Source organism: Pongo abelii, chromosome 22 (assembly GCF_028885655.2).
Source record: "Pongo abelii isolate AG06213 chromosome 22, NHGRI_mPonAbe1-v2.0_pri, whole genome shotgun sequence".
NCBI lineage: Eukaryota > Metazoa > Chordata > Mammalia > Primates > Hominidae > Pongo > Pongo abelii.
In genome coordinates this window covers 43,757,178-43,769,247 of record NC_072007.2, presented here as the reverse complement: position 1 = coordinate 43,769,247, position 12,070 = coordinate 43,757,178, and the positions used below count along the sequence as shown (strand labels likewise).

The window sequence follows — 12,070 nt, the reverse complement described above, 5'->3', positions numbered from 1 at the left end:
TCAAGCTATCGGCCTCCCAAAGTGCTGGGATTGCAGGCATGAGCCACCACGCCTGGCCAGAATCCACCAATTTAAAGTGTACAATTTGATGAGTTTGCTCAAATGTGTACAGTTACAGTTGTGTAACTACCACTACAATCATGATACAGAACATTTCCATTATCCCAAAAAGTTCCCTCATACCCCTTTTTATAGTTAATACTCTTCCCTCACCCCCTGGCCACTACAGATCTACTTTCTATGGTGGTAGCTTTGCCTTTTCTACGATTTCATATAAACGGGATCATATAGTAAGTATCATAGCCTTTTAAACCAAATAAAGCAGCTGTGAAGAGCTTAGCTTTCTTTTCTACTTGATGTTTTATTTTTTTAATTTTGTATTTGTTTGAGATGGAGTCTCGCTCTGTCACCCAGACTGGAGTGCAGTGGTGCGATCTCAGCTCACTGCATCCTCCGCCTCCCAGGCTCAAGCAATTCTTCTGCCTCAGCCTCCTGAGTAGCTGGGATTACAGGTGCCTACCACCACGCCTGGCTAGTTTTTGTATTTTTGGTAGAAACTGGGTTTCACCATGTTGGCTAGGCTGTTGTCAAACTCCTGACTTCAGGTGATGCACCCGCCTTGGCCTCCCAAAGTGCTGGGATTACAGGCATGAACCACCATGCCCAGCCTTCTACCTGATACTTTAAATGCTGATGTAGATTTTGTAACCTCACTTCTACTGGAATCCATGGAGAATTCGCGAGAGGGTATAATGACAAATGACAGATGAGCCTAAGTTTAAAGTGCACAATATGTGTGTGTATGCACATGCGATCACGCTTACTTTTTAGCATATCCTGTATGTCAGCCTCAGCAGTAATGTCAGGAATGAGGGAAGGTAAAGAAAAAATAATATATATTAGCAAGTGAAGATGTTGTATGTAGAGCATACAATAATGTACTCTATCATTTTTCTTTAAAGAATATTCCACGGACATTGCTGTTATCTTTTTTTGAGATGAGGTCTTGCTCTGTTGCCCAGGCTAGAGTGCAGTGGCATGATCATAACGCAGAAAAGCCTTGAACTCCTGGGCTCAAGCAATCCTCCCCTCTCAGCCTCCAGGGTAGTTGGGATTACTGGTGCAAGCCACTGTGCCTGGCCACTATAATCTGTTTTTTATAGGAAGTTTCACTGTAACTTATCCAAAGTTTTTTAGCTTAAAAGTGGAACCTGTATTTGTCTTGGTCTGTCTGGTTCCTAAGCCGATTGTTTTTACCCTTACTAAGTGATTATTATATTTTATTCTATGATATTCCCTATTCTGTTAAAATTAACAGTACAGTTTATATTTATATATTGTGCATATAGTGCAATTTCTGTCTAGTGCTTCAAAAATTAAGGACAAACTGTCTTATAGTCATGCCCAGGTATTGCTACTCTTAAGCTTTTGTACTGCTTAAGTGGTTTATTTGTAAACTATCTCTGTTTAGTTCCCAGAGGAATTAATAGGAAAGTATCAAAATAATAAATTACTATAAATGAAACAGCTAAATAATAAAACTATAAAAAAGAACAGGAACTAGGTAGAAAAATGATCATTGTACTTAGAACCTGGGACGAGATGGATGCTTTTAATTGTTCATTAACCTTAACTCAGAGCTTCCTTGTAGCCAAAGCAAACAAGAGAAAATGTTATAGTTTTATTTTTTTGCTAAACAAAAGCATACTTTTTTCTTTTTTTTCTCTTTTTGTTAATACGCCCTCAGACATACTTACTTTACAAGAGAAATTTTTTTCTTGTTTAATTATATTAGAAAGTTTAATGTATATAGCCATAAATAAAGGACATGATGGAAAATAATTGGTAAGGGTATTTTTTTTTTTGGAAACAGTTTTGCTTTGTTGTGCAGGCTAGAGTGCAGTGGCATGATCTTGGCTCACTGCAACCTCTGCTTCTCAGGTTCAAGCAATTCTCTTGCCTCAGCCTCTTGAATAGCTGGGACTACAGGCACCCCGCCACCACGCCCGACTGATTTTTTTTTTCTTTTAGTAGAGATGGGGTTTTACCATGTTGCCCAGGCTGATCTCGAACTCCTGAGCTCAGGCAATTCGCCCACCTTGGCCTCCCAAATTTCTAGGATTACAGGTGTGAGCTACCATGCCTGGCCTTTAAGGATTTTTAATAGTTCCTTTTATTCATGTTAGATAAAAGCTATGATTGAATATAATTTAGAGATTGTATTTCTCCAAAGAACTAAACATTACTGTTTATTTCTGGAGATCTGCTTAGTATTGTAATAAAATTTAGATAATATAGAGACCTATTTCTCTCAGATAGCAGCTGTTCTAACCATTATGAACTTTGATCAGTGCTTCTTCCTTATCTGGTGTCTAAAATGAATCTGTTCCCTGGTAACAAAATATTTGCAACTGAGGCAAATTTAGTTTTCTGTTATGGAAATTGGCTAGGATTTTATTTTTACTTCAGTGGAGCTTTCTTTCCCTTCCAGAGGTTGATGGGGCTGTCAGTATACCTGTAAACAGGGTCTGGTGCAAGTATTAACCTGCTTCCCTAAAAATATGTTGAATCTACTCAAGTGTCCAGATGATTTACATTATTGAGATCTAGAATTTTGTTCAATACAGGGTTGAAGAGATACTTCTGATTTTGAAGTTTTCATGAATATGTGGTACAGATTGGCTGCCTCAGCAATAAAAAAGCCTGAATATACTCCTAAAGAATGGCCGTTATTTGTACCATATTGAATAATGGTGTGATTATAGAAGCTTACCATTGATTAAAAAGGGACATATTAGTCCTTCTTCATTTGAAGTCTCTCATTCCTACGTGGTGATGGCTATCCAGAATACATATGCTACTTTTAATAGAGCAATTATTTTGATAATATATACAACAGCGTAATTTTTTAGTTAGGGCATTTGTTTCTCTAGTCAGTAAAAAGGTAACTTTCTTTTTTTCCTTTTGCATGTATGGTTTAACTTCTTGTAGTTTTTTTTTTTAATCATCATTCATTTAACTTACAGCAGATTTATGTAAATATATGACTATCTTTGATATGCGTAATATATATTAGGCTAACAGGGCTCCTAGTATTATGTATTCCCAAGACGTTATAGAGCTGCAAAAATGAACAAAATCATAAAGCCTCTTCTCTACACAGGTGCTCGAGTTTGGCTTTTCATTGGTTTCATGTTGATGTTTGGGTCACTTATTGCTTCCATGTGGATTCTTTTTGGTGCATATGTTACCCAAAGTAAGTATGTATTCTTGTATTTTATAGGAGAGATTCAGATATGTCTTTTATATTTGGCTTACTCTACCTTGAGTACAATTTAGTATAATTACTCATTTAGATTGAAGATACTACTCTGTGTGAAGATACATGAGTTTAATAAAACTTGTCAGTGGGAACACTTAGTGCAGTAGGATAGCCCTGGTTAGGAAATCCAAGCCACTGACAAAGCTGGTACCTCTCAGCCGTCTCCAGACTTTCTGCTTTCCTTCCTTACCTTAGACAGCCAGGATTTTATGCTAGAGGCCCATTTACTGGGAGTTGCAGTAGAAAAAGTGAGAAACCAGTACAGGTGTACACTCCCTTATATACCATTCTAAAATCCACAAAATGCTGAAAATCAAGTTATTTATAACTACTTTGGCAGCAAAACCTGACCTAAACTGACATGGGACTCACTATTTTCTTTATCCCATTTAGTGTAAGTATTCAAATGTTTTATTGTAGGAATGAAAATAGATATATTAGATTATAGGATGCTTGTCTATACCCAGCTGGTGATGCTATGTAGTATATGTGCTTTCCCTTACTGTTCTTAAACCTGAAGAATTCTGAATCCCAAAATATATCTTGTCCCAGGGATTTCAGATAAGGGGTATAGACCCCTTATTTGATAATCTATGGATTGCCAGTAGATAATCTTTCGTTTCATTAACACCTTCTCTCTCCAACCTAATCCTGTAATTTTTTTTTTTTAGACAGAGTCTCGCTCTGTTGCCCAGGATGGAGTGCAGTGGTGTGATCTCGGCTCACTGCAACCTCCGCCTCACAGGTTCAAGTAATTCGCCTGTCTCAGCCTCCCAAGTAGCTGGGATTACAGGTGCATGCCACCACACCCAGCTAATTTTTGTATTTTTTTAGTAGAGACAGGGTTTCACCATGTTGGCCAGGCTGGTCTCAAACTCCTGACCTCAAGTGATCCGCCCATCTTGGTCTCCCAAAGTGCTGGGATTACAGGTGTGAGCCACCATGCCCAGCCAATCCTGTAATTTTTAAGTCACGGATATAGGGGGAGTTTTTTAAGGGCAAGACTGAACACATATGTATACTCTTCATACAGAAACAGTTGATGGAGTGGGATGAGCTCTTATTACACCATGCTGAGTTCTCTGGCTGTGCCAGGTGCCATAGCTTTTCATTCACAGTAGTGATGAAAAACAGAACCCAGTTTCAGAAGTGTCTCTGGAAGCGTCGGAAGACTGTTTCACTGGCCCTCTTCCTTTGCTCCAAAGACAGGAGTCAGTTTCAGAGAACACAGTTTATTCATCCTCTGACTCCTCTACCTCTGGAATCTCTTTGTCAGCCTTCTTTGCTTAACTGTCACATCTCCTTGTCCTGACTCATAGCTGGTTTTTGAGTACTTTTGATAGTATCATTTAAGTCTCATAGTTTGATCAGTATAAGATCTTTGGAATACTTTTGTTTTTCCTTTGTCTTTCACTTGGTACAAAATAAGTCAGATTACAAGAGGACAGTGGTTGGCTTAAATAACATTGGTCACCACTTGTATCTAAAATGTGTTTTTTAGTTAATTAAAAATACTACTAGAGCACATAATTCTGGTATGAAGCATATCTGAAGGAAAATGCTTTTTTAAAAATAGCTTCATTGAGATGTAATTTGCATACCATATAATTCAGCCATTTAAAATACGCAGTTCAGTGTTTTTAGTATTTTCACAGAATTATGCTACCATCACCACAATCCAATTTGAGAATATTTTTATCACTGCCATACTCATTAGCAGTCACTCCCCATTACTCCTTCCCCTAGCCCTAGGCAGCCACTAATGTACTTTCTGTCTGTATCTATTTCATACACATGGAATCTTATAGGAAAGTATTTTTTTGAGACAGAACCTTGCTCTGTCACCCAGGCTGGAGTGCAGTGGTGTGATCTCATCTCACTGCAACCTCTGCCTCCCAGGTTCAAGCAATTCTCCTTTCTCAGCCTCCTAAGTAGCTGGGACTGCAGGTGCATGTCACCATGCCCAGATAATTTTTGTATTTTTAGTAGAGATAGGGTTTCACCATATTGGTCAGGCTGGTCTCGAATTCCTGACCTCAGGTGATCCACCCACCTCAGCCTCCCAAAGTGCTGAGACTACTGGTGTGAGCCACCGTGCCCAGCTGGAAAGTGTGTTTTAAACTCATTTTATCCCTGACTGTAAGAAGGGTGGGCTGCTGTCACTGATTTTCTTAAAAGATCTCCATAGTTATGTTAAAGAAAAACTTTAGATAAATTAGCAATTTGAGCAAAGAATGATTCATGAATTGGGCAGGACCCAGAACCAAGAAGAGGTTCAGAGAGCTGCACCCAGCAGCATGAGCAGGTGTAGGCTGAACACAAAGCAAAGACAAGAAATTTTTAGATTGTCTGTAGCTATATGTTTGTCCTATTTGTGCATGGTCTCATCAGTTGGCTGCTTGGGATTGGCTAAAGCTTAGCTGTTTGTGATTGACCAAAATTCAGCTATTTATTAAAAAAATATAACCCTAGGTTTCAGTTTGTTTACATAAATTAGGTTGGGGTGGGGGGTTGGGGTCACACAAGAACTCAGAGTAGGGAGATAGTCTCAGGTTAATGGCCTCCTGCTTATTTACTTTAGCAGTTGAAGGTGATCCATGAACTTTACAGTTTCTATGGTGAAAATAGGAATAAATTGCCATTTCTGTAAGGTATGTAGGGAAATATTGTTTGTAAAGGCTGTACTATCATTGAGTGTATCTTTTTTTTTTTTTCTTTTTGAGTTGGAATTTCACTCTTGTAGCCCAGGCTGGAGTGCAATGGCGCAGTCTCGGCTCACTGCAACCCTGCCTCCTGGGTTCAAGCGATTCTCCTGCCTCAGCTTCCCGAATAGCTGGGATTATAGCCGCCTGCCACCACTCCCAGCTAATTTTTTGTATTTTTAGTAGAGACAGGGTTTCACCATGTTGGCCAAGCTGGTCTTGAAGTCCTGATCTCAGACGTTCCACCCACCTTGGCCTCCCAAAGTGTTGGGATTATAGGCATGAACCACCGCTCCCAGCCAATTGTATCTTAATATTTAAAGAGCTAGTAAATATTGATAAATTTCTTGATTGTGAATTTCATCTTTCTATTTCAACAGCATTACTCATTTAAATATACTTTTTTTTTTTTTTTTTTTAAAGATGGATTTCGCCCTGTCGTCCAGGCTAGAGTGCAGTGGTACAGTCTTGGCCCATGGCAACCTCTGCCTCCTGGGTTCAAGTGATTCTCCTGTCTCAGTCTCCCAAGTAGCTGGGATTACAGCCATCCACCACCACGCCTGGCTAATTTTGTATTTTTAGTAGAGACAGGGTTTCGCCATGTTGGCCAGGCTGGTCTCAAACTCCTGACCTCAAGTGATCCACCCGCCTCAGCCTCCCGAAGTACTGGGATTACAAGTATGAGTCACCACGCCCAGCCTAAATATACTTTTGTATTGTAAAGTGAATATGACTTTATTTCAGAGAGCATTTATTTCTAGGGCATGTTTCAAATCTTTTACTGTACAGATTTGCTTGAACTATTAATATTCATAGTAATAGCTAACTTTTATATATTACTTTATAGGCTAGATACTGTTCTAAGCACTATATAGAGTCACTCATCTAATTCTTACACTCTGGAGTAGGTGCTATTACAATGCCCGTTTCACAGGTGAGGAAATGAAGATATGCTGAGGTTAAATGATTTGCCCAAGGTCGTACATTTAGTCATTGGTATAGATAGGATTCAAACCTGGGTCTGGCTCAAACTTGGAGCTCTTAACCATGCTGCTGTATTGTTTGCTATGATATCAAGAGCTCAGAATTGAACCAGTTTCTTCATCCTCTCCAGTATTTTTTTAATCAACATTTGTAGTTTTACAAAAGTTAATAATCCACAAAAATTTAAGTAGTTTCCATTTTGTTTCTTTTCTCTTCCTATAAAGATAGTAACCATTTCCTCCAGGATAGATTCAGTGAAAGAGAATGATGATAAATTCTAACTGTTATTTATATCTGACATATTTGCATAATAAAACTCCTGGATTGAGAGCCAGGCATTGTGGTGTGTGCCTGTAGTCCCAGCCACTTGGGAGGCTGAGGCAGGAGGATCACTTGAGCCCAAGACTTTGGGCTGTAGTTTGCTATGATTGTGCCTGTCAGTAGCTGCTGCACTCCAGTCTGAGCAATATAGTGAGGCCCCATTTCTTTAAAAACAAACACAAAAAACCTCTTGAATTCATGAAAGAAAATAAATTAACAGACTGTTTAAAAGTCAAGAATTTATTTTGTATATTTTTACGATTTTGTATTTCAATGTTGGCTGTAGGAGGCAAAGGAACAAGTTACTGCTTCCTCAGCAGTTTTGATGTAGCTAGAACCAGCAATTACTTTAGACTAAAAGAAAACTTGGTAAGTTCTTGACTTTTATCCAGAGTAAGAGCAGTCCTTTGCTTTGGGGGAATTAAATTGGCATTTTCTTCTTTCAGTTTCATTATAGATGTCTTAGAGTTAATGAATAATAGCAGTATGTTGTAATATACAAAATGTATCATTATGAATGGCACTGATACTTTGTTACTGCCGTTTGCCTATATAACTGTCTAATCTGTTTTACTTTATGTATGTAGATACTGATGTTTATCCGGGACTAGCTGTGTTTTTTCAAAATGCACTTATATTTTTTAGGTAAGTTGCCTAATTTTTTAACCACACCTGTAACATTTACAGAAATGTCAACTTAATTAAGGCAGCATATACATGGAACACATGTAAATCCCATGGATTGGTTACAATGATAGAACTTCTTTTAAAAGGTGAGAATTCCACTGTTACATAAGAGAAGACAGACCTTTTAACTAGGGGTCTTGCTGTGTATCAAGACTTTAGCTGGATCCTTTATATATTTTACCCTTTAAATTCCCATTTAGGCCAAGTGCAGTGGCTCATGCCTGTAATCCCAGCACTTTGGGAGGCTGAGGCAGGTGGATTGCTTAAGTCTAGGAGTTTAAGACCAGCCTGGGCAATGTGGCAAAACCCTGCTCTATAAAAAAATACAAAAATTATCTGGTTGTGGTGGTGTACAGTGCCAGCTACTCAAGAGGCTGAGGTGGGAGAATTGCTTGAGGCCAGGAGGTTGAGGCTGCAGTGAGGCAAGGCTGCACCACTGTACTCCAGCCTGGGCAATAGAGTGAGACCAAAATAAAATAAAAATAAAATAAGGTAAGATAAGATAAAATAAGCTCATTTAATTATTTTAAATATATGTCAGGTGTTATTCCCATTTTATTTATTTTTATTTTTATTTATTTATTTTTTTTTTTGAGATGGAGTCTCACCCTGTACCCCAAGCTGTAGTGCAGTGGAACAATCTTGGCTCACTGCAGCCTCCGCCTCGGGACTCAAGTGATTCCCATGCCTCAGCCTCCTGAGTACGTGGGACTACAGGTGCACACCACCACACCCAGCTAATTTTTGTATTTTAGTAGAGACGGGGTTTCACCATATTGCCTAGAGTGGTCTCAAACTCCTGAGCTCAGACGATTTGCCTGCCTCAGCCTCCCAAAGTGCTGGGATTATAGCCACCACACCCAGCGTTATTCCCATTTTAATAGATGAGGAAATAAAGTTTAGAGCTTGCTTTAGGATGCCTAGCTAGTAAATGAGAAGCCTGGATTTGAATCCAGACTGCTGCTTCCATAGCCTGTGTTTTATTAAAAAACCCTATCAGACCCATTGTTTCACTTGACTAGCCTTTCGGAAAAAAAAAAAATTAACAACAGGTAAAGTACCTTTATGAAGAAAAAAGGAAAAACCAGAATTAACATATAGTGGCCAGCCAGGTGTGGTGGCTCAGGCCTGTAATCCCAGCACTTTGGGAGGCTGAAGCGGGTGGATCATCTGAGGTCAGGGGTTTGAGACCAGCCTGGCCAACATGGTGAAACCCCATCTCTAATAAAAATACAAAAATTAGCCGGGCGTGGTGGTGCATACCTGTAATCCCAGCTACTCGGAAGGCTGAGGCAGGAGAATCACTTGAACCCGGGAGACGGGGGTTGGAGTGAGTCGAGATAGTGCCACTGCATTTCAGCCTGGGTGACAGAGCAAGACTCCATATCAAAAAAAAAAAAATAATTAATACATGATATGCATATTATATCCAAAACCTGTTGGGAAATTGTGTTTTCTGAATGCCTTTTTAAGAAAAGTTAAAGTAAGTGGAAAAATAAACCAATATTAAAAGTATTTTTTAGGGGCAGTCTTCTAAAATATCCCCAAAATGAAGTCCATTCTATGCTTTTTAGAATGAATGTCTTTTTTTTTTTTGAGCTGGATTCTTGCTCTGTTGCTCAGGCTGATGTGCAATGGTGCAATCTCAGCTCAATGCAACCTCTGCCTCCCAGGCTCAAGCAATTCCTTGCCTTAGCCTCCCAAGTAGCTGGGATTACAGGCATGCACTGCCACACCTAGCTAATTTTTATATTTTTAGTAGAGATGGGGTTTTGCCATGTTGACCAGGCCGGTCTCGAACTCCTGACCTCAAGTGATCTGCCCGCCTCAGCCTCCCAAAGTGGTAAGATTACAGGTGTGAGCCACCATGCCCGGCCTAGAATGAATGTCTTTTAATGTCAGCATAGGATATTTAGGTATTTATTTATAAAATTTGATCTGTCTCTGTCCCCACCCCCCATAAATCATTAAGTAAGTTCTAAGCCTTGAAAAACTTTGCTTTTGTCACTGGGTTTAAGTAATTTGATTATGATGTACTGTGGTCTAGTTTTCTTGATATTCCTTCCGCTTGGTGTATATTGAGTTTCTTGGATCTGTAGATTTATAGTTCATCAATAAATCTAGATTCTTTTCAGCCATTATTTCTTCAAGCATTTTTTGTGTCCACTCCACCCTCCTTCTGGGATTTCAGTTACATGTTATAATAGGCTGCTCGAAGTTGTCTCTCACAGCTTGCTAATGGTCAGATTTTTTTTTCCTCTTTGTGTTTCAGTTTGGATAGTTTCTATTGTTACATTTTAAAATTAATCTCGGCTGGGCATGGTGGCTCACGCCTGTAATCCCAGCACTTTGGGAGGCCAAGGCGGGTGGATCACTTGAGGTCAGGAGTTCGAGACCAGCCTGGCCAACATGGGGAAACCTCATCTCTACTAAAAATACAGACATTAGACGGGCATGGTGGGGCATGCCTGTAATCCCAGCTACTCGGAAGGCTGAGGCCGGAGAATCACTTGAACCCGGGAGGCTGAGGTTGCAGTGAGCCGAGATCACACCATTGCTGAGCAACAGAGCGAGACTTCATCTCAAAATAAATAAATACGTAAATAAATAAAATTAATCTCTCCATTGTCACTTTGAAGAATTAAATAAGTTAATCTCTACTTCTGCAATGTCTAGTCTATGCCATCCAGTGATTTTTTTCATCTCAGACGTTGTATTTTCTCTCTCTAGAAGCTTGATTGGGTCTTTAAAAATATTTCTGGTGTCTTCTCTTAAATGATCATGCCCTCTTCCGCCTTCTTGAACACACAGAGTATATTTATAGCTATCTCAGGGTCCTTGTCCAATTAATTGTCTGTCATTTCTGCATCTGCTTCTATTGATTTTTTCTGCTTCTGTTTACTCTTCATTTTGGACCTATTTTCCCTTGTTTGGTGCTTTGCATACAATCTGTTGGGACTGGATCTTTGCTAGTCCTTTAAATGTTTTTGAGCTTTGTTTTGGGATGCAGTTAGGTGACTCAAAAACAATTTGATCCTTTTATGTCTTTTAAGCTTTGTTATAGGCAGGACCAGAGCAACTGTAGCCCAGGACTGATTTGTCCCCCTACTAAGGCAGTCATATCCTTTGAGTGTTTCCATGCTCTGATGCTTCGTGTATTCCGAGGTTTCTCTGCTCGACTTGTGAGAGTATGAACTCTCTTCTAGCCTCGTGGTAGCTCTGGGACATGTTCTTTCCAGTGGTTCTTTCCTTCCCTTGGGTAGTTTCCTCTTAGGTATAGACTGATCAGTACTCAGCCACAGACTGAAGGAGCACCCCCTGCAGATCTCCTGCGTTCCCTCTGTGTGGCTGTCTGTATGCTGCGTGGCAAACTCTAGCCATGTGATCTCCCCCAACTCTCAGACCACCATGCTCTACCTGGATTTCCCCTTATGGTCTTGAAAGATGTTTGGCAGTTTCTGCTGTCTTACATGTCTTTGACATGTGACTGACAACCTTCTGGGGATATGATAAGTTATGAAGACATTTTAGGCAATCTTTAGAGATTAAGTTTAAGTTCAGATTCAACACTTTGTGGTGGTAGATGAATCCACTTAAATGACAATTGGATGAACAGAAACCTTGTATGCTCAGGTGGACATAGTTAACAGCCGTGTCATCTATGTTCTCTGCCCAGAGGCTGGCAAGTTATCAGGCAGCCTGTGTGCTTCCTGTGTGCTGGACCTGTTCTAAGCTCTGGGGTACAACCTCTTTTATTTACATCTCTGGTCACTGCTCTGTTTCCCTTGCAAGCTGATCCTCCACTTCCTGCCTACTACCTTTTGAAGTCTCTTAAAGCTCTGTTCTTGGCCTTAAGAAACTCCTTGTTATTTTTCTGTCTCTGGGTGAACTCGTGTACTTAGGACTCCAATTATTGCTTATATGCCAGTGACTCACAGATGTCCCTTTCCAGGCCTAAACCATATATCCAGATTCCTACTTCACATCCCTTCTTGGGTTGCTGACATTTCAAATCCAAAACACTTAGTGTGCCCGCACCTCAACACATGGCCCT

General features: G+C 39.8%; 1 protein-coding gene across 5 annotated transcripts in view; it reads left to right on the top strand.

The window, feature by feature from the left end:
• Window positions 1-12,070, top strand: part of TMEM50B (transmembrane protein 50B) — a 39,611-nt gene that overhangs the window by 25,060 nt on the left and 2,481 nt on the right. For 3 of the 5 annotated variants that reach the window (XM_054542424.2, NM_001133519.1, XM_054542423.2), the window contains 2 exon segments: window positions 3,164-3,256; window positions 7,917-7,974. In XM_054542424.2, the coding sequence (XP_054398399.1) occupies window positions 3,164-3,256; window positions 7,917-7,974 (151 nt within the window). 5 annotated transcript variants of the gene reach the window in all.